The 27,311-nt window shown below is 41.6% G+C and overlaps 1 protein-coding gene across 3 annotated transcripts in view; it reads left to right on the top strand.

Moving 5' to 3' along the window:
• Positions 1–25,240, top strand: part of Ark2n (arkadia (RNF111) N-terminal like PKA signaling regulator 2N) — an 88,036-nt gene extending 62,796 nt beyond the window's left edge. For 2 of the 3 annotated variants that reach the window (XM_029471786.2, XM_021150818.3), the window contains exons 3-5: positions 1,444–1,611; positions 12,216–12,342; positions 21,440–25,240. In XM_029471786.2, the coding sequence (XP_029327646.1) occupies positions 1,444–1,611; positions 12,216–12,342; positions 21,440–21,629 (485 nt within the window). In that variant the 3' untranslated portion in view covers positions 21,630–25,240. The remainder of the gene's footprint in view (positions 1–1,443; positions 1,612–12,215; positions 12,343–21,439) is intronic. The other variant, XM_021150819.3, reaches the window with a different exon arrangement.
• Positions 25,241–27,311: the final 2,071 nt, after the last annotated feature.

The raw sequence follows: 27,311 nt of genomic DNA, 5'->3' as shown, positions 1-27,311 counted from the left end.
TTTAAAAGAAAAGAAAAAACTCAAACAAATTTTGCTGTTTTGAACTAAAATCCATTACCATCTTGTTAAATGTTATGGGCTTTGGTGAACTTGATCACCCTGTAAGGGAACTGGAAATTATTTTTAATAGTCAACCAAAATTGCCATGATCGTCAGAATTTCATATTGTGATGTGTCTGTCCTTTATAAAGTGGCATCTGACAACTCATTTGCTTTCTTATGTTTGATCACTTTTTATTTTTTTAAAAAAATGTTGGCACATAAAAATATGGGATAAATACCCCATGCGTATTTTGTGTTGTTCAGTGATGTTTATACAATGGATGTATGTATTGAAGCAATAAGCCTTCATTGTATGATATATTTTGATTCATTGATACATATATTCGTAGGCAAGAGTGTCATAATCATGTGTTTGATACTCATTTGTTGGATGATGTTAAAAATCTGAATGGAGAAACCAGTTTGCTTGCTCTCTCATCATAGCGAGCTATCGGATAGGATTCCATGTCCCCTCAGCTTGTTCTAAGATGGGGGAGAGGAATTTCCTGAAGCAACAGTGTTTCAGAATACTCTGCTACTGTGTTAAGGAAAGGGTGGTGGTATCACTTGAAAGCATGCGTTCACTTTATAAGCACGACTGCTGGGCTATTGCAGCATGAATTACTGTAGTAGAATTACTTTGGTACTCACCTGCAGTCAGTGATAGGATTTGGGGTTTGAAGCATGCTCTTATTTTTCCAAAAAGAGCTTTCTCAGCTTTCTTTAAAACCTACTCACAATGTTGCTGTCCTTTACTTGAGTGAGCTTATCTTTTTCAGGGAAAAGAAAATATAAACCTCCTTTCTCCCTTGTAGAATACCCAAAGCAAAGTCCTGAGAGTGGGTTTTGTGGAATTGTCTTTTTGTAGATGTTGTAAAGTATGTAACATCCCTGTTAGTGGATAAAGGGCCTCACTGGAGGTTAGTAAGTCAATGGACCAGAGGTCTCGTGCCAACTTTTACATGTGATTTTCCTCTCCAAGTCTACTAGGAGCTTTTAATATTAGCTACGGACAGATTCATTTTTCTAAAGCCATTAAGTTAGATTTCAACAGTCTACTGTGGTTTCCCCCATTTTCTTTGTGGAGTCATCACCTTTTCTAAATCTGTTGCTGTTTAGAAATAAATAAGTCAGTGTTACATTGTTCACTACGGTCTTGTCTTCTGTTTCTCATAGTCAGTACGACCCCTCTCCTCTTTCCAAAATGTGTCCCTCATCCTTGTAAACTTGGGTTATCTTTATTACTTCAGCATCATGTTCAGAACACTAGATGCGTAAAGTCAGCTCTAATCAGATGCAGTGATAGTTAAGGCAACTGGCATTTAGCGGCTCTTAATTAGTTGGAGAGGTATTTCTTACCCCACAAGCTAGATACAAGTATACATTTTTTTTCCTCCCTAGATGGACCTCCAGTTGTAGCTCATTATGATATGTCTGACACCAGCTCTGACCCAGAAGTGATAAATGTGGACAATTTATTGGCGGCTGCAGTAGTTCAAGAGCACAGTAATTCAGTAGGCGGCCAGAACACAGGAGCTACCTGGAGGACCAGCGAGCTTCTAGAGGCAGGTTGGTCTCCCCTCCCCCCTCTCTAACGACATATTGTGCATGAGTCCTACCAACCATTTCTTTTGGTAGTAGACCCTGCTGAGGAGAGCAGGCCATATACAACCAACTGTCATTGAACGGCTGTGACTGTCCAGGCTACCATGTGTAACAATTTGAGTAGCATGTCATTTTACTTCTTAATCAGAAGGAAGCAAATAAAAATATATAAATAAATGTAGGCAACAGTAAGTTCCAGGAGGTGTACTCTTGGAATAAAGATGCTTTTGTGAAAAGCAACCCAGATGGCTCCTTGGCCAGTTCTTTCCCTGCCTTACCTCTGGACAGCCGCCTTGCCACTTCTGAGGGGCTGCAGATGTCCTCTACGCATGCTTCTTCATCTGCGGGGCTGTCCCTCTTAACCTCTTCCCAGTAAGCTCGCTCTTGCCCTTTTAAAACCCTTCTTTCACTTTCTGCCTCAGTCATTTCAGGGAGTCTCCTTGTTTTGCATCCTATTACTTTAGGTCTCTGACATTCTGAAAGCCACACTTAGAGCCTCACTGCCTATCTGAAGACTTCCCAGCCAGCGGGCCTCCAGCTTCCCTTCCCTTCTTTCTCAAATACTCTGCTTTTATTTGAACTTTTTAAAGGGGTTAGATAAGTTTAAGATAAAAGGAAAAGAAACCTAAAAAAACTTTTTATTCAGTATATGTTTTCTTTGTTGCTTTCAAAGGATTATGTTCATCAGTTTAAAGCATTGGTTTGGTAGTTTAATCGTTAGCCAAAGTATTATTTTTATGGGAAGTTTTATAATATTCGTTTTCTGTATTAAAACAGTGCCAGTGGTCATTGTCCTGAATTCTTTCTTGCACTGTTGTCTTTGATGACCATTGAAGAAGAATGACCAGTGGTCATTGTTCTGAATTCTTTCTTGCACTGTCGTCTTTGATGACCATTGAAGAAGAATGACCCACTGCCCTTCTGATTAACTTTCTGGCTGCCAGGACATTAGATTTAGTTTTGGTCTTGAATCAGCTGTTTTTCTTCTGGAGTTTTATTTTTATGTGTATGAATACTTAATTTGCCCAAAAAGAGTCTTTTAAGGACTTATTAGTATTCCCTGTCAGTACTTGGAAAAGAAGTAATAGTTAAGATGAAAGATACTGGCCACATATATCCAAAGCTGTATTATTTAGTTTGTTCTATGTACTAGCCAGTTTGTTTTTATTCTTATGCACGGCTGAAGAAGTGATCTGTTCCATCTCACCCATCCCAGTTTTATTGTTTTGCTTTCCTAATTACGTCATTACATATAAACATCACATTACAACTACTCGGAAACATTGGGCCGTCTCTTGAGCCCAGGTGTTACTCCTTTTCTTTCCTTTTTTTCTTTTTAAAATTTGTATGGATGTTTTGCCTGCATGTTAGTCTGTGCAACATTTACATGCCTCGTGCCAAAAGATGGCATCAGGTTCCCTGGAACTGGTGTTACAGCTAATTGTGACCCACCATTTGGGTGCTGGGAATCAAACTTGGGTCCTCTGGAGAGGAACCAGTGCTGATAACCTCTGAGCCGTCTCTTTAGCCTATGTGATTTTCCCCCTATCTTTTTTGAGACAGGATTTCTCTAACAGCCTTGATTGACCTGGAACTCTCTTTGTAGAGACCAGGCTGGCCTTGAACTCAACAGAGATGCACCTGCCTCTGCCTCCCGAATGCGAAGACATGCATCACCACACCCAGCTTCCCATGTGATTCTTCATATAGAAAATTTTTGATCTACAGAAAACCTATCAGTTTCTGTCTAGGATAGTATTTACATTTCCAGATCTAGACATAATCATACCTAATGTGCCTTGAGGAATGTATTCTAGAACCTCTGGATTATAAAACAAAACCAGAAACGCCATAGGGGCTGTGCCAGTCATCCCAGCATTTGGTAGGTCAAAATAAGAAAGTCACTCGAAGTTTAAGGCCAGTGTAGTGTACAGAGTAAATTCATGTAAACTTGGCCCAGAGTGAGATTCTGCTTGACAGAAATCCAGGTCTGTAGGAAAGAACAAATCCCTGGTATAAAATGGAATAATATTTGCATGTAATTTACACACATCTTTTTGCTTTCAGTTGTCCTTGGATTACTAACAAGCCCTCATTGTTGTATTGTCTGTTCTTTGGGGGATGCTGGCAAAAAGACGGCATGTTTAGTTCAAGTGCAGTTTTTCTCCCTCAGTATTTTCCATTCGTAGTTGGTGGAAATTCCGAATGTGGAGTCTTGGCTATGGAGGGTTCACTGTAAATTTTGCCTTGTTTATTTAAAACATGATTGTTATGTGCCTGTCACCATCCCTTTTAACAAGTAAAGCATGCTGACAGTGTGAGGGGACCCAAGTGGCTTCAGCTCTGCTACTTCCGTTCCCCTCAAAGCTGCCCTAAAATTTGTGTTTAATGTTGGCATTTCTGTATATTTCTTTATGTACTTAATTTAATTTGTTAATTAGTTATTAGTTCACACACCTGCTTTAGAATTGTTACCAATTTGCAGACAGTCATTTGAAGTTTATTTTCTTAGTTAAACATTTCACGGGCTTTGTGTTTGCTAAACGTGGGTCTGGCTTGTTGTTTGTTTTCACTGCTGTTTAGTATTTTTTTTTAATTTATTTTTTTATTAGGTATTTTCCTCGTTTACATTTTCAATGCTATCCCAAAAGTCCCCCATACCTACCCCCCCAATCCCCGCTGTTTAGTATTTTATTGAGTATTTCACAACTTACTCTCTTACTGAAAATTTAGAGTTCTGTTTTAAATGATTCTGTTGTTAACATTTTTCACATGCGTATAATTTATTTAAATTATAATACACACAGTATGTGTGCATGTTGGGTCATAAATTATTTTAGGTCAGTCTTTGGATACAGTTACTGCTAATCAGTAGCTCCCATAACATTTTCTTGTGAAGCTATTTATAGTCTCTTAAAGTCATTTTTCCCTAGATCTGTCAATGTAGCTATGTGAATAATAAATAAAATTGAGTGTTATGTTTTATAGTAGGAATCCATTGTATGGATCTAAATATTATGAGTCATGATAAAATATTAATAGAAGTCATGATTTTCGGTTTAGTTTTGGCACTTTCTCTGTTTTTACTTTTGAATGTAAGTTAAATGTTCTGTGGAAATCTGGTGTCCCTGTTTCACAGATAAAGAAAATTCTAGTTAATTGAACAGACTGTTCATATGTTCACTTTAATAATAGACTCTCAGCTCAAGTCCACAACCTGGATGTATTTAGGGTCATGTGAGTAGCCGTTGGTGACAGAGTAGCTAGCCTCCTTCTCAAAGCAATAAGATGATGTTCCTGTATTAAATAGTACTCCAAAATAAATAAGCAAGCAAGCAAATAAATACATAAATATTGGGCAGACGCAAGCAGAGTTCTGTAAGTTTGAGGTCAACCTGGTCTACAAAGTGATTTCCAGGATAGCCAGGGATGTTACAAAGAGAAAACCTGTCTGGAAAAGCCTAGACAAACAAATAAGTAAGTAAGTAAGTAAGTAAATAAATACATAGTCAGCACTTAATGTCTTTAGTTTTGACCTAGTCAGAAGAGTTGAGTGACAGGCAGATTTTAAAAACTAATTTGAAATCAGGGCAAACACTGGTCAGCAAGAGATCTACATGTTTAACTTTTCCCGAGTGTATAAGCTGATTTTGACCAGTAGTCACCGAGTGAGTCCATAGGTCTGTTATTAAAGCCTCAGTTTTCTCTGTGTAGAAACTAGCGTCTGCCTCGCTGCGGGTTACTGTTACTGTACGTGTATAGCATACAGCAGGAGTGCTCGCCACCATTGTGCTAAGTAGTTATGGTGCTCAGATAGACTGAGTAAGCTTGCAAGCTGTTGCTGTGAGTTTGAGGCCAGCTTGGGGTACAGAGTAACATCCTGTTTCAAAATAACAAAACAGAAAACAAAACAACCCAACAATACAATTTTAGTTGGAGGACCAGGAAGCAGACGTCTGAGATACTCTTGAATCTCAGGAGGCCTGACACTTGGAGTCCCGGGCATCAGACCCCAAGTACTAGGACTGTAAGCATTCGTTACCAGGTAGCTTGTTTTTGGACTACAGGTTTGGATTGTTTGTTTTTGAGACAGTATTTCGGATCCTTTTGCCGGCCTCTCCCAAGTACTAGGATTATAGGCACATGGCACTGTATGTGGCGAACACTGCAATTTTTATGGCCACACTTGGACTGTTAAAATTGTTTGGGTCTAGTAATTTGGAAGTAGTATATAAATTATGGCTTTTAGATTTATGATAAAGTTACAATAATCTGAAATACTAGTGGCTTATCTTTTTAAAGATATTGTTAAAAAACAAATGTGACAGTTGTTTTTCTTTTTTTCTTTTTTCTTTTTAAAGCAAAAAAAGCTAATATAATGTTCATGTTGCTGGCTCTAATGGGACTTTGAACACAGGGTCAGGGTGAGGAGCCTGCCTAGTAAAGATTAATGTTCAAGAATATGGATATATCACAGATTCCTACCATAAAGTTAAATTGTAGCTTAGAAGACTTGTGCTAGAACTGGGCACAGAAATAGTAAGATTAGTCATTTCTGCTGTGTGGCATTTGAGTAATTATAGCTTTTAAAGCATTGCGTGATAAAGGGGGGAGAGTTTGATAGCAGCACTGACTTCAAGTTTTCTTTTTAAGTTAGGGTTAATTCAGTTTGCTTCTTTATCTTTGGGAGTTTGACAGACTGAGAATCTTGTAAGTCTGTCACTAGTGGCTCTAAGGGCCTCTTAGGGCCCAATTCCTTACTTAGTGAGACAACACTATTTTAATGTGGCAGTGAACACAGGTGAGCATTATGTGCAGAACATGAGAGCTGATGTGCAGGTGGAGAGACCACTCCAGTGATGACTCATGAATGAGTGAGCCTGTCAGGGGTCACTGTGTGGCAGTGGAAGCAAGCATCCCTGGAGAAACAGGATGCAGGTCCTGGAGGGTTGGGGACTGACCAGTCTCCAAACTGGGAAATGGGCTTGGAGCAATTTCCTTTCCAGAGGAGTAGGGCAGGGGCAGTATTCAGGAAAGCCAGTTCTCATAAGGAAGTGGAAGGAAGGTTCAGTGGTTTACCCCGAGCTGACATTCCAGCAGCAGAGGAGATGCTGGCAGGTGAGTGTGGGTAGCCAAACACAGCTGAGCAAGAGTGGAATCTGAGCAGAGGTCCGGGGTGTGTGGTCCAGCTTTTCTGTGGAGGCAAAAAGGAAATGTCAGTGCTGTGCTCTCTGCCTCCTACCTGTTCTTGTCTTTTGCAACCAGGGCCCTCTTTTGTTCTGTCACGGTTTTGAGGCATCCTTTCTGACTCCACCTTTCTTTGGCTGGGATCACAGACATGTATGACCACTTCAGATTTACACCAAGGGCTTTTCTGTACTCTTGTTACTGTTACTTTCTTGGGTCTGGCCCCAGGACTCCCTGGTGAGTGTCCTGAGCTGTTGAGTAGAGTGTTGAGCTATGTCCACCTAGCATAATCCAGTTAGCCTGTGTCTACACTGCTAACCCTAACTGGAGAAAGTCACATGGCTGCATTAAGGGTCACTATGTTTCACCTTGACCCTCGGGCGGGCACTTGCCTTAGGAGCCCCCCATCTCCCACCCACACCTCCCATGTCAGCTCCTATCATTGCTCTCTCTCTCCCTTTTCCCCTAAATATAACCTTCTCTGCCCCATCTTTACAATGGGACAGCTCCCTTGCTTAGCACTGTCTTAGTTCCTTTCTTCCGTATTCTGCCTTTTGCAGGTTGTCTGTTCTTGACTGCCCTCAGCCTGTTTTGCTGCATGGTCCATCATGCCTGAGGCTTTGCTTTCCAAGGTTACCTTGTTGTCGACTCTGAAGGTTTCTGCTTATTTTCACATTTTCCCCCATCAGAGAGAATATAGATTAAGAAAAATTGAGAAAGAACTCCCAAGAGTGGGAGGGGCTCCCAGGTGAAAATGCCCCTTCTCACTTCTTACCCAAGCCCTGTCTTTGTTGTCTTTTGTTGTTGTTTTTCCCAAAGACTCCCTTTTTTTGTGCCATCTCTTAGGTAGTGGTGGTCATTGGGATTCTGTTCTGTGCTCCTTTCTCTTTGGTGACCCTTCTCTCAGGGCTGCTATGGATTAACAGTGTTTTGCTCTAGATCTCTTGAGTTAAAGAAGTTCTGAACAGTACCTCCAACTGTATCTGTCTTATAGCTGAAAGTTATGTACTCAGGTACCCTCAGCCTTCATTGTCTCCTTTGAGTTCCCTACACCAGCAGCCCACTTTTGACTTCCTGCATTCTTTCATATAGATAGCTGATCCACAGCATCATGGGAGCATTTCCCATTTTGCACCTTCCCTAGAAATACGTTGTCTGCAGTTTCCCACCCTGCTCTCAGTTGGAGATCTATACTCCAAAGGGAGGGAGTCTTTAAAACACAAATTTAAATTATATCACTCTGTAGGTCTTTGAGTTGTTTCACACTTTTCAAGATCAAGGGCAGACTCCTACCTGTCATTTCTCAACCCTGCCAGTACTGCCGCCTTGTTTCTAATAACTTCTTCTATTTTAGCTCTCAACAAAAGTAGTACTTTCCCTCTTACTTGTGCCCAATTTTCCCTGGAGCTCAGCTTCTCTGATCAAACTTAAGTCTGGGGAATGTAGCTGTTCTGTGTTTCCACGCACTACTTGACATATGGCCCAGGCTGGCTTCCAGGCACTAGGAATGCAGATCTGTGCCTTCATGCGTCCAAGTTCCCTGCCTCCCTCCTAGGGCACTTTTTTGAAGCTGCAGGTAACCGACTGCTTTTTATTGTCTCTGAATGTGCTACAGATTTGTTGAGAACAAGTGCCTGTGTCTGCCCTGTGTCCTGTAGTGTTCCTACTATCCAGTATAATGTATAACATGCCATGAGTAATGAATGTATTTATTATAGGAGCTCACAGATAATTAAACAGTAAAATGTACTTGAGATATTGATTATAGACTTGTTGAAACTTGAGATGAAAGAGGTCAACCTGTTCCTCACCCACGATGCAGCTGGAGCAGTGTGCATAGTGACAGCCATAACTAAAGCATCTAGGCAAAATGGATAAAACACTTGATCATACCGAAGTATTAAGACAGAATAAGGATCTAGCTTTACTATTGCTAGGCTTAACCAAGTCCCATTTAAACAATGTCCTAGATTTAACAAAAGTGGGTACTGTATAGTGAATATTTGTATATAGGTTTCAAACATGGTGCCTGTTGCCAGTGCCAGCATATGAAATCCAAACCATGTTACAGGCCCATGCCGACTGTATAGTCTCAGTCACTGGTTCTTTCTAGTCATTAAAAATTGATTTATAGGTATGTGGACATGCATACCACAGTGCACAGATGGAAGGAGAGGTAGGTTCTCTCCTTCTACCATGTAGATCCTAGGAATAAGACTTGGGTAGACAGGCTTGCCAGGAAGTGCCTTTACCTACTGACCAGCTCACCAACTTTTAAACTTGCCAGTGTTCTCTTTTCTCATGTACTTCCTTTTCTGTCTGTCTTTTTATAAATTTTTCTCTCATCCAATACATCCCTGACCTCCATTCTTTCCAGTCCCAGCTTCTCTTCCAGATCCACTGCTCATTCGTTTTCCTTTGGAGAAATGTGGGCTTCCCAAGGATATCAACTGAACACAGCATAACAAATTACTGTAGGATTAGACACCAACCCCCATATTAGGGCTGGGAGAAGCCCCCCAGTAGGAGGAAAAGGGTCCCAAGGGCAGACAAGAGTCAGACACACCCCAGCTCCCACTGTTAGGAGTCCCACAGAAACACCAAGCTAACAGCCATAATATATTTGCAGATGACATAGTGTAACACATGCAGTCTTTGGGCCCCCATAAGCCCAGTGTGGTTAATTCTGTAGGTCTCCTCCTGTAGTTAATTCTTCTGGTGTCCTTGACCCCTCTGGCTCCTACAATCCTTCCCCAAGTTTAGCATGAAGGGATCTGATGCAGATCTCCAACTTGGGTTCTCTCTGCACCTAATGTTTGGCTGTGAGTCTCTCCATCTGCTTGCATGTGCTCCCATCAGCTACCAGAGGAAGTTTCTCTTATCCCAGCACTTGGGAGGCAGAGGCAGGCGGATTTCTGAGTTTGAGGCCAGCCTGGTCTACAGAGTGAGTTCCAGGACAGCCAGAGCTACACAGAGAAACCCTGTCTCGAAAAACCAAAAAAAAAAAAAAAAGATTATTGGGCTAGGTACTGATCAATGAGTATAGCAGAATATCATTAGGAGTCATTTTATTGATTTTTTTTCTATCCTAGGTTTATAGAAGAGAAGTAGGTAAAAATAACATTAAACAATAAGCACTAACAACATCAAACTGGAGCTTTCTTTACTGTATACATTTTTATAATAGTATGTATTATACCTTACATGTTGGGTGTATCTGTTCCCAAGTTCATGTTAGCACTGTAGTGTCCATTGATGACTGCTGTAATATTTAACTTATGTGGATCTTTTCCTCTTGGAGAGAATTCTCCAAGATGGGTTTGCAGGACTAGAGGATGCAAGCACTGTAAAGTTTGGATTTGGGGCTCCTTCCTGTGTTTCCCCATAAGGGTTCTGTGAAGAGGTTGATGGGAGTGAAAATCCAGGACTGACAGTGGTGCTTGCAGATGTACTGGAGTGAGTGACAAGAGGGAGGGTGACCTGTCTGTAAAGTCCACCTTGCCTTGGTCTCATCTGTATAAAGTTTCATTAAAAATTTTAAGTATAGGTGACTTTTTGGGGGGGTTAAGATGGGGAGTTTCAAGACAGGGTTTCTCTGTGTAGCCCTGGTTGTCCCAGAACTCACTGTAGACCAGGCTGGCCTCTAATTTAGAGATCCACTTACCTCCACCTCAAGTGCTAAGATCAAAAGCGTGCACCATCACCACCCGGCTTGCCAGCAGCATATTTAAATGCAAACATCTCTTAAAGAATAAATGAAACTGTGTGTTAACTGCAGCTGTGTTAATCTGTAGGAATAAATTGTGTGTGTGTGAACAATTTTAGGGGTCTATTCCCCCCTTCCATTGTATTCCTGGGGACTGAACTCAGGCTGTCTAGCTTGTAGGATAAATGCTTTTACCACTGAACTTTGCTGCTGGCCAGCTAAAATTGTATATTTAAGAGCTGGAGATGTAGCTGAATTATTTTAACGTATACATGGGTTGCTTTTAGAGCATGTATTTTGATTTGATGTTGTGCCATTAACCTTTTTGTCAGCTCTATGACTTTAGAAGCGTTTTATTGTACCATGTAATGAATAGTTTATGGAGAGGCCTGTGAAAACGTCCTCTGTGTCTGTGTCGCAGAGCATTGAAGAGGTTTATGTTTCTAGCACTCGTGCCTTGTTCATGTCTAATGAGAGTTGTCAGCAGTGTGCAGCTTATGTTCCAGTCACGCAAATCCCAAAGCTCCTTCTGCCTCTCTCGTCTTTGCTTTTATATGGATTTGGGGATCAGACTTTTCCAGATTGTCCCTCGTTGAGAAGGAAAACATGTTAAGTCTCTCACACAGCATATTGGTATAAATATAGTATTAATTTGGTTACTTTTATTCTGTGTATGTCTTTGCAGAATTTTGATTTAGAATCTTGTTCTATGAGGATAAGCAGTAGACTCCATTGACCTCTAGGTGGTTATGCAGGTCATTAAAAGTGGACTAGGGTTGAATGCAAAAAGCACCACAGAACAAAATATGAGTGACACACACACACAGTTTATGTATAAATATATTTAGATAGATAGCTACCCAAAGTATTTAGTTTTGTTCAAAGGAGCAGAAGTATAGAATAAAAGACTTTTGAGTCTCTTGAAAGTACAGCTACATGCCTTGTCCATATATTATATTTTTTGAAAAGATACTGGTTTTATTTTTAATTATATGCATGGGTATGGGTGTGCATATATGAGTTTGGGTTCCTGTGGAGGCCAGAGGAAAGTGTCAGATTTCTTGGAGCTGGAGTTGCAGGCTGTTGTGAGTTGCCTGGTGTGGGTGCTGGGAACTGAACTTGAGCTCTGGGAGGAGCTGAGCGTGCTCTTACATTGACTGGTGAGCTGCTCTCCAACCCTTTCTGTTTCTTTTTTAGCCAGTTTGTTTTCAAATGGCAGAGTGTGGGGAGATGGCTCAGCAATTAAAGCACTTACCATCCGAGTGTGAAGAATGGGGCTCAGAAACCCATGTAAATGCCAGGTGGGCATGTCAGGCTGCCTGTAATCCCAGCCTGGAGGTGGAGACAAGCTGGCTAGTAGGACTGGCCACATCAATAAGCTCAGAATTGATCCTGCCTGAGAGAATATAGTTAAAAAGGGATGAAAGATGATTCCTACCCGTACATGTACACTACAACACACACACACACACACACACACACACACACACACACGAAAAGTGGAAAAGGGGAAGAAAACAAAATAACAAGAGTTGTGTCTGCCCCTGCTTATTTGACATGATACCAGTTTTGCTGTGACTAACATGCTTTAAACCTAGGTGGGTAATTTGTCAGTGAGCTGTCCCTGTCTAAAGAGATCAAACGGTTTTGTTTCTTTTCTCCCCATCTCTCTCAGGTCATTTGGATCCAGGATTCCTGGCAAGTGACAAGACATCTGTTGGCAGTGCACCACTTAACGAAGAAATTAATATCGCCTCTTCAGATAGCGAAGTGGAGATTGTGGGTGTTCAGGAGCATGCAAGGTGGGCTAGTAACTGCTATCCTGGTAATTTAAATTGTGATCTTATTGAAGTCAGAAAAAGAAGTGATTAAAAAATGGTACAGCTCATAGTCTGGCTGCAGCTTTCTTTGGGTTAATAAATGCTTTTTGTTAACCCAAGTTTAAGAATGGGGGACTTTTGGGATAGCATTGGAAATGTCATTGAGGAAAATATGTAATAAAATATATTAAAAAAAAAGAATTTATCTCATATGGTTGCATATATAGAACATATTATTCGGGGCTAGAGAATTGGCTCAGTAATTAAGAGCACTTCTTGCTCTTGTAGAGATCCAGAGTTCTATTTGCAGCACCTATGTGGCTGCACACTGTTAATAACTCCAGTACCAGGAAAACAATGCCTTCTTTTGACCTAAGCAGGCACCAGACACACACAACACACAGGTAAAAACATCTATACACATAAAATAATAAAATAAATCTAAAACAAACAAAAAGAACACGTCAGTCATGGGTGTGTGTAAACTACAGTTGATTAATCCCCTCCTTTTAAACAAATGTCTAGGTACCATGCTTTGCTCTTAAGAAAGAAGTGTCTGTGTGCTGTTGTGCCCCTCATTCCTGGTAGGGTTTTGTTTGTTTGCTTTTAGTTTTGTTGTGTCTTTTATTTTACCTTGAAATATATTAAGAGCAAACAACTGGGGGGCATGCATCTGACACCATATCTCTTGCTGCTTGAGAATAAAAAAATATCTGAAACATTGTATAGTGTTAAGGAAGGTAATTTTTGTGAAGTTTGGTGTTCTTTAAGGTAGGAGGTAGCAAACTGTGATTGACAGGCCAAATCTGGCCTGCCACAGCCTATTGTATGTATTGAGAGCTAAGAGGAGTTTTACATTTTTGTTTTTTAAGGTTTTATTATTTGTAGTTATGTAGAGGGTGGGTGTATTTGTATGTGACTGGAAGCCAGAAGTATCTGGTTCCTTGGAGCTGGAGGCAGAGTTACAAGGTGTGGGCTGCTGAAAGGATGCTTGGATTTGAGCTCAGACTCTCTAGGAGACCACTGTGTGCTCTGTTGAGCTGCACCATCTTTAGTCCTTTTACAGTTCAAAATAATTGGGCAGGAATGATATCTTATGACATGTTAAAGAACTTTAAGAAATTCATAAAATGATCCTAGTGGAGTTATTGTTAGTTCATTTTGCCTGTAACGTGTGGCTGCTTTTGCCCTGCAGCCACAGAGGTGAGTATTTGAGCAGACTGTATTTGGTCTTTGGCAGAAAAGAGAGTTGCCTTTTTTTGTCTTCTTTTTGAGACAGTAGGTCATTATGGCTGTCCTTGGCCTAGAATTTACAGAGATCCATCTGCCTCTGCCTCCAAAGCCATGGAGTTAAGGGTATGTGCCAGCCACATCAGCTTTCAGACGCCTCCTTAGATGTTTGGTTGTGAGGCTGGGGCTGCATCCTAGCTGTAGGGAGCTTGCTCTCAGCATGGACTTCTGTTTGCTTTATTTCTGTTTTTTAAATAGTTGTTTGTAGTCCTCTCAGGTGTATTTTTCTTGTCTTAATACACTTATATAAATAAAACCCAAGAATTTACACTTTATATCTGTGTATTCCATCTATCAAAACCAGTATTTCTTCCCAAAGGTCTAAGTTGTGTGTGTGTGTTTTAATAAAGCACATAACAGTGACCATCTTTGTTTAAGAACACCCAACTCTTCGTTCTAATTTTGTTCTTTTGTTAGTATGTTAATGAAATATTTGCCGGTATTTTCTGTATAGCTCATGTCAAGACTGAAGTGTAAGTAGGAGTGTAGACTGCAGTGACACTCAGGCGTGTCTCAACCGAGCTATCTAGTAAGGCTTCATCATACTTCCAATGAACGCTGAGAAGGCTGACTAAACTCAGAGGAGCAGCTCGGCCTCTGTGGACATTAGTGATGGCCTGGGTGTCACCAGCCAGTCCTCTCTGCAGAAGCATGCTGCTGGACTTCCTTTCTCACTTCTGTCTTTATAGTTGCTTTCCTTGTTTGAGGGAGATGAGCTTTCTACTTTTATCTCTGTCATTTCTTTTCATGACTTAATAAAAAATGTTTACTCATAAATTCTCTTATGTTTTTCCTCTTTTCTTGTTAATCTGATTTTCCCATTAGATTAAGAAGAAAGAACTACTGATTTTTCTCTCTCCCCTTTATTTTACATGCTTTTGCCATAGGTTTATTTCTTACATTATTTCTTAAAAGACACTATTCCTTTTAAATCCTGTGTTAGGGCCTCTCTTTCTTCCTTCCTTCCTTCCTTCCTTCCTTCCTTCCTTCCTTCCTTCCTGTTTTTGGGAGTACAGGTTTCCCACTATGATGCACTGTTGGCAGATGATGTAGTTCTTGTCTTCTGCGTCTGTGCTGATTCTCTGACCCTGTACGTCTCCCAGTTTTATCGTTCCTTCACCTAGAAATGGTATGTGCCTTTCTTTTTAGTTTCTTTGTTTAATTTTTCTTTCATTGTGAAATTTTTAGCTTCCTTTAAGTTTTTTAAAAAGATGTATTCATTTTTTAATGTGTGCTTTACCTGCATGTGTGTATGCGTACACATTCGTGTTTAGTACCTGCAGAGGTCAGAAGGCATCAGCTCCCCTGGAGTTGGAGTTATGGATGGTTGTAAATCACCATTTGGTACTGGCAACTGAATCCAGGTCCTCTGCAAGAGCAACAAGTGCTCTCAACTGCGGAGCCATCTCTCTCTCCAGCTCCTGGCCCTACAACCAATATTTTGGTGTCTGTGATTGATTTTATCATTAAAACATTTAATTTAGATTCCAGTGCTTCCCTATCCCTAGCTCATTTGTGTACAGATACTGTCTGCTGTACCCTTCTGAACTTCAGTATTTGGTCTAGGTGAGTGATTCTCCACCTTCTAGTGCTGAAACCTTTTAATGTGAGTTTTCCTTGCTACTTCATAGCTAACTTTGCTACTGCTACGAATCATAATGTAAACATCTGATGCAGATGGTCCTGTAGTCTTAGGGCAACCCCTGTGAAAGGGTCATTCATTTACCCCTCACAGGATTCACAGCGCACAGGCGGAGAACTACGGCTGTCTCAGTCAGGGGTTCTATTCCTGCACAAACCATCATGGCCAAGAAGCCAGCTGGGGAGGAAAGGGTTTATTCAGCTTACACTTCCATGCTGCTGTTCATCACCAAAGGAAGTCAGGACTGGAACTCAAGCAGGTCAGGAAGCAGGAGCTGATGCAGAGGCCATGGAAGGATGTTCCTTACTGGCTTGCTTCCCCTGGCTTGCTTAGCTTGCTCTCTTAGAGAACCCAAGACTACCAGCCCAGGGATGGCACCACCCACAAGGGGCCTTTCCCCCTTGATCACTAATTGAGAAAATGCCTTACAGCTGGATCTCATGGAGGCATTTCCTCAAGGGAGGCTCCTTTCTCTGTGATAACTCCAGCTGTGTCAAGTTGACTCACAAAACCAGCCAGTATAGCTGATCTGGATTGTCATCTAGTTTTGTACCCATTTTGTGCTAGTTCTTGAACCAAGTCATGTGACTTAGATTACATTTTGGCTATTGTTACTTTCAAGGTCCTTTTCTTACACATCCTGATCCATTGATCTGAATTGGGGTGAGAAACTGCTTTGAAACTTCTGCTGGATACAATAGAATACAGACTTTGTAGATTTTGCTGGAGACTTTAAAGGAAATCCTATTTCATTTTGGGATCCAGGATTGAAGTGAATAGTCTTCACATGACTTGACTGTTCTACCTTTCTAGAAGTAGTTTCTGCAGCAGTTTCTGCAGGAGCTGCTGGGTGAGCCTCACTTCTGCACTGGATTAAAACTCTGAGAAGCCCAGTAGGCTTCCCAGGTCAGAGTTGCTCCTTTGCCTACCTGAATGTCATCAAGACATTTTTTTTTACAGGCCTTTCTTGGGTTGCAATTATGAAGTATTAATAGGCTTCTGGTAAAATGATTACTCAGAGAAAGGCTCTAGGTGTTTGGCTACCCTACATCTTTTTGTTCTAATTTTATTTGCATTCATAGATATTTTGTTTGGATTTAGTTGCCCCTCCCCTTCCCCTTTGCTTTTGTTATTCTACACAGTCCTGGGTTTCCTGAGAAAATCAAACTTGGTCCTTGAGTTGTTCTCTGTGGAGTTGTGTTTCTGTTGGGTGCCATTCTTCCTGTTTGACTTTTGTGCTTAATGATGTGTCTTTTAAATGAGGTTGCTTTTCTTTTCTTGCTCACTAAGATCCCTCTTCTTTTTTTCTTTTTAAATCAGGAATTCTATCTGTCCATCCATCCGTCCATCTATCTACATACCTACCTTCCTACCTAATTTGTTTATTATGTGATTTTGAGCCAGGCTTTCAGTTTGTAGCTGGCCTTGGATGATATGGAACTTGCTATGTAGGCCAGGCTGGCATGGAAACCACACTGGACCTTGCCGTGTGCATTTTATGTGACCACAGATTAGAAAGTATCTTCTCTGAACTAAAAATGGTGGAGTGCTTTGTTTATGGTGAACTTGGGACATTCCACAGTATGTTCTGTGCTTGTACGATGGCGACTTTGGGTCTCTTGGTAGACATTTCAGCCTTCATGCCAATGGTTTTCTTTGCTTTCGCTCTTTTCTGCCTTCCCTTCCCCCAGCCCCACTGATGGTTTTCCTGGGTGGGTTACTGCCTATACTGCTGCTTTGGGGTATGGAACTGTGTTGAAGGCTCTTCAATAGCCTCTTCAGAGACTCTTGTGAATAAGACTCCGAACATTTTAGATATTAATGCTTTAATATTCACCAAGTGAATTGACAGAACCTTCTTTGGGGGGGAGGTTAAGACATTGTTTCATGGAACCAATTGTTAACATCAGTACTAAAAAAGAGCAGGGAAGGAAACTAGCATGTCCCTGAACCCACAGGATGAGCTTTGTTGCAGTGCGGTGCCATCAGGCTCTGTAAAGGAGACATGATGGCTCTTTACATTTATTTTCTTAGAGACAAATTAGAGAATATACCTTCAGCGATTAGTCGGCAGACCTGTTCTTTTTTTTTTTTAAATAATTTATTTATTTATTACATGTGAGTATACTGTAGCTGTCTTCAGACACTCCAGAAGAGGGCGCCAGATCTCATTACGGATGGTTGTGAGCCACCATGTGGTTGCTGGGATTTGAACTCAGGACCTTTGGAAGAGCAGTCAGTGCTCTTAACCGCTGAGCCATCTCTCCAGCCCGGCAAACCTGTTCTTTCTGTAATATGGAAAGACTGAAGCTCTCCCCTGTTGGCTCCAGCAAATAAGGAATAAGAAATCCTATCAGATTTTATTGTTTATATTTTTTTTTGTAGAATTTTGACAAATGAGGTCTGAAGATTTTTTTAATTTTAGAATTATTAGGCATGGTGCTATATACTCATAATAACCAGTACTTGAGAGCTGAGGCATATGAATAGTCAGTCAGAGATTAGCCTGCACTACAAAGTGAGACCATGTCAAAATAGAATCAAAAGCTTCTACAAAACACACCTCTGGGTTATATGATCCTGTGTAGACTGTGTGCAGCCTGTGTCTGCACTGGAATTGGACTGGACCAATTTAAAACTCAGCCAACTATGCTCCCTACCCCATGCCTTTCATAATACAGAAAAGTATATTGATTAATTCATGAAAATTGTTTTTTATTTTAATGCCTCAAAATTTTGAGCCTTAATGACAGCTCTATGGAGCTTATAAAAACCATTGCAGTCTTACTACATGAAAAATTACCTCATAGAAAGTTTTTATCCCTGTTGTTATTCATTATAAATTACTTCTCTAGTGTACACTAGTTTACACTGTAGTTGAAATGTTTCTTCAACACCAGCCTGCTTCCTGTACTATACAACAAGTTCTTGGGCTGGGGAGGTGGCTCTGTTGGTAAAGTGTGACACACAGCATGTGGACCTGCTTTCTGACCCCCAGCAGCTGTGTCAACCCAGTGCTGGCTGATCCCTAACGCTCCCTGGCCAGCCAGTCCCACTGGATTAAAAGACTGTGTCTCAGGGGCAGGAGGGTGAAGTAGAGAAGCAGTCAAGGAAGACTGCTGAAGTTGTCTGCTGGCCTGCATGTGTGCACGTGCCCACATGAACATACATTAACCCCGCCCTCCATCTCTTCACTGTAAGGAAGAAAAAAACCTCACTGTGTTTCATTCATTAACTGGCTGCACAAGTCCTAATGTACACTGTAATTTTTGCAGGCTGTTCATATTTAAGTAGCCAGCATACATACAGGTGAGAGCACAGACAGGCATCCTCCTGTGACTGCGCTTGAGGTCTGGAATTCCCAGACCAGTCCTGCTGTGCTTGTGACCCTCACTTCCAACAACTCCTAGTCACCAGTGGCCTTGGAGGGCATGTTAGCATCTTCTCATTTTAAAAGGTGCCTCAGCTTGAATCTTTTAGAATATGTTGGGGGGGGGGTGCAGGAATACAGGTGCCATCAGAGGTCACGGGTGTCAGATCCCTTGGAGCTGGAGTTAAACTTGTAAGCCGCCCAAGGCGGGTGCTGGGAACTTGTAAGCCTTTCTCTGTAAGAGAAATAAGTCCTCTTCGCCTGCGCCCCCCTGCCCCCCCCTCCCCGCCCCAGTCTTAAGGGTTAATTTATTCTATTTTGTGGTGGCTGGTTTGTTGTGTAGAATTGATCATCCAAAACTTGCCTTCTGGAAACTGGTTTGTTTCACTTTTGACTTTGAAATTTCTCAAGAGCAGAAAGGCACATTTCAATGGGACTGTTTATGGTGGCTCTATTTGGGAACTAGCCTTCTGGCTATAACTGTCTCAGGGAAAGCTTTGGACCAGAGAGTTTTAAATTCTGAAAACAGACCCAGGTGGTCAGGGCTTGATCTCATCCATTCTTCTTTTAGGTGCTCCAGTGTCCTAACTGTCCCTTATCACATAAGGTGACTGGAGTTGCTTGTCCATGCACAGCCGTGACTGTTTAAGTAGTTAGATTCGTGTTCTCCGTGGCTTTCCCTGTGCACTCATCAGAAGTGAATGCAGGCTTCAAGCCTTTCATTATCACACCCTGCTCCTAAACCAAACACTTTGCTAGAATCTGTCTGGATGTTTAACAGATCCTCCTGGGACTAGGCAGCATCCTCTGGATCAAAAGAGTCGTGTTTCAGTTGTCACTGGGGGACAGCGAGCCTGAATGGAGATGCGATTTTCTGTAGTTCTGTACTTACGCTCCATTTTATCCTCTTCTATAACATACAGACTAGGTTCGAGCCCTTTAAACCACTGCCCATGATTCCTCAGGGAGAGTAGCAATGGACCCTTACACCCCTTAGTTCAGACGTTCTGGGAATCCTGCCAAAGGTTATGTTCACTCTCTTGGTGGCTACTTAGTCCCTGAATTCTTACTGATGTTCTAGTTGGTTAATGAGTTTTTGAAGTTTTAGAGAACATCATATTTTCAGATGGTTCATTTTACTTACACTCCTGTACACTGATGTGAAGTAAATTTGCCTCAACGTTCCTTGACCAGACAATTAAAATATTGTGACCAAGGTAAATCCTGTCACCTGCCTTAAGCCCGTTTCCATCTGTTAAAAAAATGTTATTCCACCTCATAGGGGTTTTTATTTTTTTTTGATTGTTCAGTGAGGTGATATTTATAAAACTGCTTAGGAAAGTTAGTAGTTACTTTGTTTCTAGTCATCAAAAACAGGGTTTGTAAATATTGGCAGGACACCCTTAACCTAAACTCCTCTACATCCCAGTTTTCCACTTTACACTTAGTCTGTATTTCCTTAATGGTTGTAGGACTTGAGATCAGACATTGTGCTCTACGGTCCTTATTTTAATAGTTTGACTAGCTATCCTTGGTGTATATTGTGGCTTCTGGCTTTAGTAGCTACTTGGCTCATTTCTGAACAGATGTTGTATCTCTGATACTATGAGAAATGTGGGTTCTGAGCCAGGTGTGGTAGCCCATGCCTGTAATTCCAGCATTCAGGAGGATGAGGTAGAAAAATTAGTGTGACTTCAGGGCCAGCTTATGGTACATAGTCAGTTTAGGACTATTTAGGATATGGAGCAAAACCTTGTCCAAAAGAAGAAAACAACCAACCCAACCAACCCAAACCCAGACAAAAAGCCTGCGTTCTACCGTTTCTACCGTATGCCTTGGCCACAGCGACTCTGCTCCTCCATGCTTCTCTTGGTTGTTGGCAAGCTAACCTTTGGAGGAATTTTGGGAGGTGTATGGTTTAAACGCAAGGGGTCCCCCCCATCATCATTATTATGTATATGATATGTGGTGATGGTTGAACTCTAGTTGTTGACTGTCAGAATGCATGCTGTTTGTCATCTCACACAGGAGTTACATGGGACATTCAATAATTTCTGGTGTGGGGTTAGAACTCCAGTCTTCTGCCTTTCTCTTATTTGAGTCAAGACTTCTCTTGTGCTTCCTCTGGGGAGGCTCTGGTTTTATCATTTGGCTAGAATATAAATTCATGATGCTAGTGTTTCTGGAGTGAATTAGTTTTCCTAGTGAACTCGTATGACTGATCAGCAGAGTGTTTCTCCCTCTAGTATGCTGGAGACGGAGGGCTCAGCCTGGCTCCTTTCACTGAGCCACAGTGTGAGACACATAGATCTTTTTATGCAAGGTGCAGTTTCCACACAGTCTTAGAAATACAACCTGTGAAATGGCGTTATTCTCACTTTTTAAAATATGGTTATTTGTGTTACAGAACTGTTTTATAGGCAGATTTTACCCAATTTTCTTGTTGTCTCAACTAAGATTGTTCATTCTGTTGAGAATTTCTTATTTTCCTACCATAGGAATCCCAGAGATTTAAGTGAGCCCAGAGAAAAGTCATCTTCCGTGTTGTCAGTAACTGACTGGAGCACAGCTCACCGACTTGAGCAAGCCCTCAGTCTTTTAAAAACTAAACTGAGAGGGAGGGGTGGGAGGGAGGAGACAGGCATGTAGAGAGGAGAGAGAAAGGCACTGATGGGCATCATGAACTTGTATAATAGAACTGGTAAAGTGTTGATCAGTACAACTAATGTCATTGTCATGGTAAAATTAACTGGACCTCACTCTTCCCACAATTGCAGGTGTGCTCACCCCCGAGGAGGCGTGATCCAGAGTGTCTCTTCCTGGAAGCATGGCTCTGGCCCGCAGTATGTAGGCTCCCGGCCAGCACAGTCATGGACTGCTGTGACCCCGCAGCAGACGTGGGCTTCGCCAGCAGAGGTCGTCGACCTTACCTTGGATGAGGATAGCAGACGCAAATACCTACTGTAATGCAGTGTCAATGTCCCTCTGCACTGTTCCTTCCAGCGCCTCTCTGTGACATGGAAGTTCATTTCCTAGCTTCAGCTTCCGAAGCTGTGTGTGGCATTTGTGGGATGGAAATTCATGGTAACTCCCCCCTTTTATTAAAATAATTCACTTAGGAAAATAACTTAGCACAGAAAAATAATTTTTTCTTTTCATCAACAAGAATATGAGAATGGTGGATTTTATTAGACAGCTTCATTTTGCTTGGTGACCTACCTTAAAGTCACTCTCCATTTAGAATAATATTTTGCTTACTAGGCAAAATGGATTTCAGGTTTTGAGTCTTATATTTATTTTTCTGTATAATGAAATTAATATCTAGCTGTGACCACTCTCTGTCTGCGTCACTGTCACTCCTGGTCTTGGGCATTTGCACACTTATCAGTCAGGACCTCATTGGCACCTGGTAGGGCATGTGCATTTAGAAAACCCTTCCTTAGATGTGGAAGACAGAAGTATTATAAAATATATTTTTCCTTTAGCTTGCTTCTTCTGCCTTCTTTCCTGACACAGCTCTTTGTCTGTTTGTCATAACACAAATATTTGAAATGCCCCCTTTTACTTCCAAATATTATTAAGGGGACTCAGTTGGTCTCCTTGTTGCAATAATTCACAATTCTTTGAGAATTTCTGGATATCTAAGGAGTGCAATGAGAGATTAATGGGAAATCTGTATCTCTCAACTTTTTCCTCCTGGTTTATTCAAACAGTAAGCAGACCTAGAAACTGTTCCTGGAGTAGGGCGACTGTGAAAGACCGGGTGGCATCCGGATATGGAGGCACTTGCAAATCTGAGCTCACAGTGCCTTGTCTCATGTCTGCTTGCTCCATAGAGGGTTGACCACTGTTTAACTGGACCCGGGCTGTGTTTGGGTAGTTTTCTTCTCTGCCTTCTAAAAATATGTATACAAGAGAAATCAAAATATACCATAAGAAATCAGATGCAAAGCACATTGATAGTACTGTCTTAACAGTATTTAAAACAATTAGTAAAGGGTAATAGAAACTTCAGGGATTTTAGGAAATGCCAGCAGAGGAATTTTGTGGCATCACTTACTACCTTTTTTCCTATAATGTTGTAGTTACTAGTGAAGTACTTTTAAAAAGCAATACCTAGAATTAGAACACTATGTGTTGTGCAGAGGGGGAGTGAAGTAATATTGGCTCAGAAGACATCACATGTTTCTGTTTTTGTTTTCATGCGGTGTTGCTATGTCCTTTGCCTTCTTCCCTCCTCAAATACCTTGGTGACTCTTCCTCGTTACAGGATGAGACCCACCACTTTTATTCAGTGCACACACATTGACCAAGGACCTACTCTGTACAAAGCACTGTGCAGGGTGGATGTTTGGAGGCCCTGAGAAGAATGAGACACAGCCTGCCTGCATGCTCCTGCATGGGTCTGCCTGGCTCCATCTGCCTGGCCTTTCTGTTGTCTTACATGAAGACAGGTTTATTCATTATTCTCCTGGTTATTCAGTTCTTGTGTAGACGCCTTCTGTAGGGATGCATTTGAGCATGTGCTCGATGATGTTGTCTGGCGTAATCTCATTCGGCCTGCCCTCCGCTCACCACCTTCTCATCTTTTCTTCAGTCTACGACTGTCCTACTAGCCAGGCTGTAAAACCATGGCTCTCCAGGGTCAGTGCATCAGTGCTCACGATCCTAGGTAGAAACCAAAGACCCAGAGGCCAGAGCAAAACAGAGCTTCTGGAAACTCACTGCTGGTTTATCTTTGGACTTTCACATCTTGCTTTAGGATTAATTTATTGAGTTTTTACTGTTACACATTTTTTTTTACTTGAATTAAAATACTCAACAAAGGAGAAACATAATTTCTGGTCTGTGTTTTCCAGAAAATCATTGGTAAGAGAATACAGTGGAGGGTATGACTTGAAGTTTTTGCAGCTTATATCTATCTCCCCCAATGGCACAGCCCCATTTTAAAGAATGTTTTCACATTACTTATTTTCATGTTAATAATGTTCTGTTCAAGTCTACACAACAGATGGTTTCCCTGACATTTTCTTTAGTCTTTTTAGCCATCCCCTGTCTTTGGGTGTGCTGCGGACTGGGATAGAGGGGGGTTGCAGCCAGACTCTTTTCTGGCCCTTTATCTTAGGTTGCACACAGATGCTCCTGGAATCTAACCCTGACTACTTGACTTGGTGCATCAGAACGAGCGTTAGACATTAATATGCAAGTGAAGGGAAGCTTGGGGCAGTCTGCTCTCTCTAGCAAGTATGGGACTTTCCCACTTCCCATCTCATAACCAATTATGGGGGCAGTTGAACTCCTCCATTATTGCTACATCCAGGAGAGTGGAAATGTGATTTCTGGCAAGGTATTAGTCAAATTCTGTGACATACAACTGTTATACATTGGAAATTTCTTTAAAAGTATTGTTTCCTAATCAGACTTTCACATTGGTACCATGAGTTCTTTATGCTTTGCCAAGACATTGTTTGAGGGATACAGTGGGATCGTAGATTGGTTTATGCCACAAATGTGATTAATTCCCCTCCCTTCCCCTCCAATTTGAAGAACCAGAACCAGAAGCAGAAACCTAGCTGTTTGTCACTGGCGGCTCTAGTGCAGCTACAGAGCCATGGTTCTCAACCTGTGGGTCACGACGCCTTTGTGGGGTGAACGACTCTTTCACGGGTTGCAGTGTCAGGAAGGTTGAGAACTAACTGGATGCTGTCAGTAGTGAGAGATCAGCCCTAGCATGCGTTTGTCAGCACAGCTCCAAGCATGACCTGCTAGTTTGCTAGTTCCATCATTTGTTCACCTACTGTTAGCAAATTAGCACCACAAGGAATTTAAGACAGATGTTGCCTGCTTCTTTTGTACTGTGTCACAGGCTTGCAAAAGCCTGGGGCACAATTTAGTCTTAGTTTTGACTTTTTTTTTTGTTAAAGGCAAAGAGCCGAGCCCCAATTCCTGTTTCCCTGTATGTGTGTGATGTGACTTCCATGTGTATATAAAACTATTGCACCCTAACCAAACTTCCTCAGACTGTGCACTGTTTGTTGAAAATAATCACGTATTTTAGTTCAATGCTGTTGTATTTTTTTCTTTTTATTTAAAACACTACTTATTCTCTAACAAATTTCAAAGGGTAGTGATCTTAAAAAAATCACTGGAATCTAGGAAATGTTTTTGTTGTTGCTTTGTTCTTTAAAGAGTGCAAAGGTCATGGAATCTTTTGCTCTTCTTACCTTGAACATGAATTGTCAGCCATTGTGTGGCTAGGAACCAGTGCACTTGGCGTTCACAGATCTGCTGTTGCTGGGACTGAGCGTGGACTTGATGCAGTGACGACAAATCACTGCGTAGACGGAATGTTTTCCAAATGTGCAACTCAAGTTTGTAAAATGAATTTGGTTCTTTACATCATTATTTAGGTTTTGTTTCCATTTAGTATTTAATGGTCTTTGGAGAAAAAAAATAAACAGAGTGTTATATATATATTTTTTGGTGCAAGATAAGATTTTGTTTTTTGAAATAAGTCTGTAGCATAAAGGTTAAACTATTTTAAGATAAAATAAAAATAGAGTGTATTTAAACAATGATTCTTTCTGACAATGTTTTTTTTTTTCCCTGTCTCAGTTAATAAGGTGGTGTCTGGGAGGAACCTTTCCCAAGCTATCCTTTGGAGGTGAAAACATGTTACATTTTGTTAACAGACCATTCACTATAAGAAGCCTAGTTTTCTAATCAATATCTGTATCCTGTTTTTAAGATATGTTACCAAGGCACGTCAGATCAAGGGGAAAGTAGTTTAATGGGGTTAGGGTTGGCTCAATTGGTAAAGTACTTGCCAGACCTGAGGGCCCGGGTTTGATTTCCTGCACCCACGTAAAAAGCTGGTGGCACATTCCCACACTCTCACACTCTTGGAGCATGGCTGGCTCCCACACCGGGGAGGTGTAAGACAAGAGCATTGATCCCTGGAGCATAGAGCCTGGACAGGCCGACTCTGTCTCCAGGAGGTGGATGGCATTCCGACGGATGACAACCAAGGTACTTCTCCATGCCCCTCCCCATAAACACTTGGGGATGTGCCCCCCAGCACATGCAAAGCAATGAAAGACAAAAGGAAAGACAGTTTTACGTTAGCTTCCCTATAGCCTGTATCTCTCTCTTTAGCTAGGGCCAGTGAGATTTTAGGCACAGTTGAAGGGACCTTTGCTCCCAGGAACAAAATTCCATTCAGAACTAGTCACTTTTCAGAAAAGAACACGCCGGGGTCTGACCACCATGATTGTATGTGATTTGACACTGTGTTTCGGTAACCCCATGAACTCTATTCCTAGCTTGGTTCTGCTTTCAGAGTTTTATTTGGTTACAAAAGCAGTAGAAGCCATAGATGAACATGTCATGCCTTTTGTAAAGTGCATGAAGAATAGAGCTGCAGGGAGAGACCTAGCTCCTAAATCCTGTCACTCAACTCCAGAGTCTCTGAGTCTAGTACTTAGTGACTCTGTTTGCCAAGGAGGGGCCACTTCTAGTTTGCTTGAAATGCCTTCTTCATGCTGCCTTGTACTTGAAACTCAGACATAGTAGTGCCTACTGAGAGTTTGCGGTCACACAAACACTTCTGTGACTCTACAAGGAAACCGTTTGCCATTTGTAGTCTAGGCACATGCAAATAAAGCAATATGTGGCCAGTGCCTGTCTCACTCGGCCTTCCTGCAGGAGTGACTATGGTTTGCTTGCCTTTACTATAGAGGTTCTCAACCTGTGGGTCAAAGCCATCACAGGGTCTGCATGGCAAAGGTTCACAGTACTATTCATAACAGTAGCAGAATTACAGTTATGAAGTAGCAACCAAGAACTTGATTGGGGGTCACCACAACGTGAGGAACCATATAAAGGGTCACAGCATTGGGAAGGTTGACAGCCACTGCCTTGTTGGTTTGTTTTTTACTCTAGACATCACTATAATTTCAATCTAAAAGGAAAAAAAAAAATCACAGAGCAATCATGTAGATATAGTTATACATGTAGTACACATACATCCAGTTTTATTTTAGCTATGTTCCTGCTCTGGAAGGAGCAGCCTTCTTAGATCTTGGTAAGTATGATTATCTTCAGATGCCTTTCTGTCTGCCCCCCCCCTCCCCCCCCCGAGAAAGGGTTTTACTATGTAGCCTTACCTGGAACTCACTGTATGTATCAGACTGGCCTCCAGCTCACAGTGATCTGCCTCCAAGTGCTGGGATTAAAGGTGTGTTCCATCATATGCAGATTCTTCATCATCATCATCAGAAGGCTTAAGAGATGGCTCAGTGGTTAAGAGTCCTTACTGTTTTTGCAAAGGACTCAAGTTCAATTCCCAGCACCCACATTGCAGTCTGTAACTGCCTATAATTCCAGGTCTAGGGGATATGATGTCCTCTTCTGACTTCCGAGGGTACCAGACACAGGCATACTTCACAGTGTACACATAAAATAAGTCTAACTTGTATAACATTTACCCCCTTCCTTGATGCCCACTCATGCACTGGGTTTAGAAAACAACTCAGTAGCAATCAGTTCTCTCTTCCATCATGTGGGTACCAGGGTCAGACTGATACATGGAATGAGGGAGGTTCCTGGGTTACAGTGGAGCGTTGGCTCAGAAAACAAGAGTGGTGAGCT

This window comes from Mus caroli, unplaced genomic scaffold, assembly GCF_978045245.1.
Source record: "Mus caroli unplaced genomic scaffold, Mus_caroli_1 scaffold_19, whole genome shotgun sequence".
NCBI classification, from domain to species: domain Eukaryota; kingdom Metazoa; phylum Chordata; class Mammalia; order Rodentia; family Muridae; genus Mus; species Mus caroli.
This window is presented reverse-complemented; position numbering and strand designations above follow the sequence as displayed.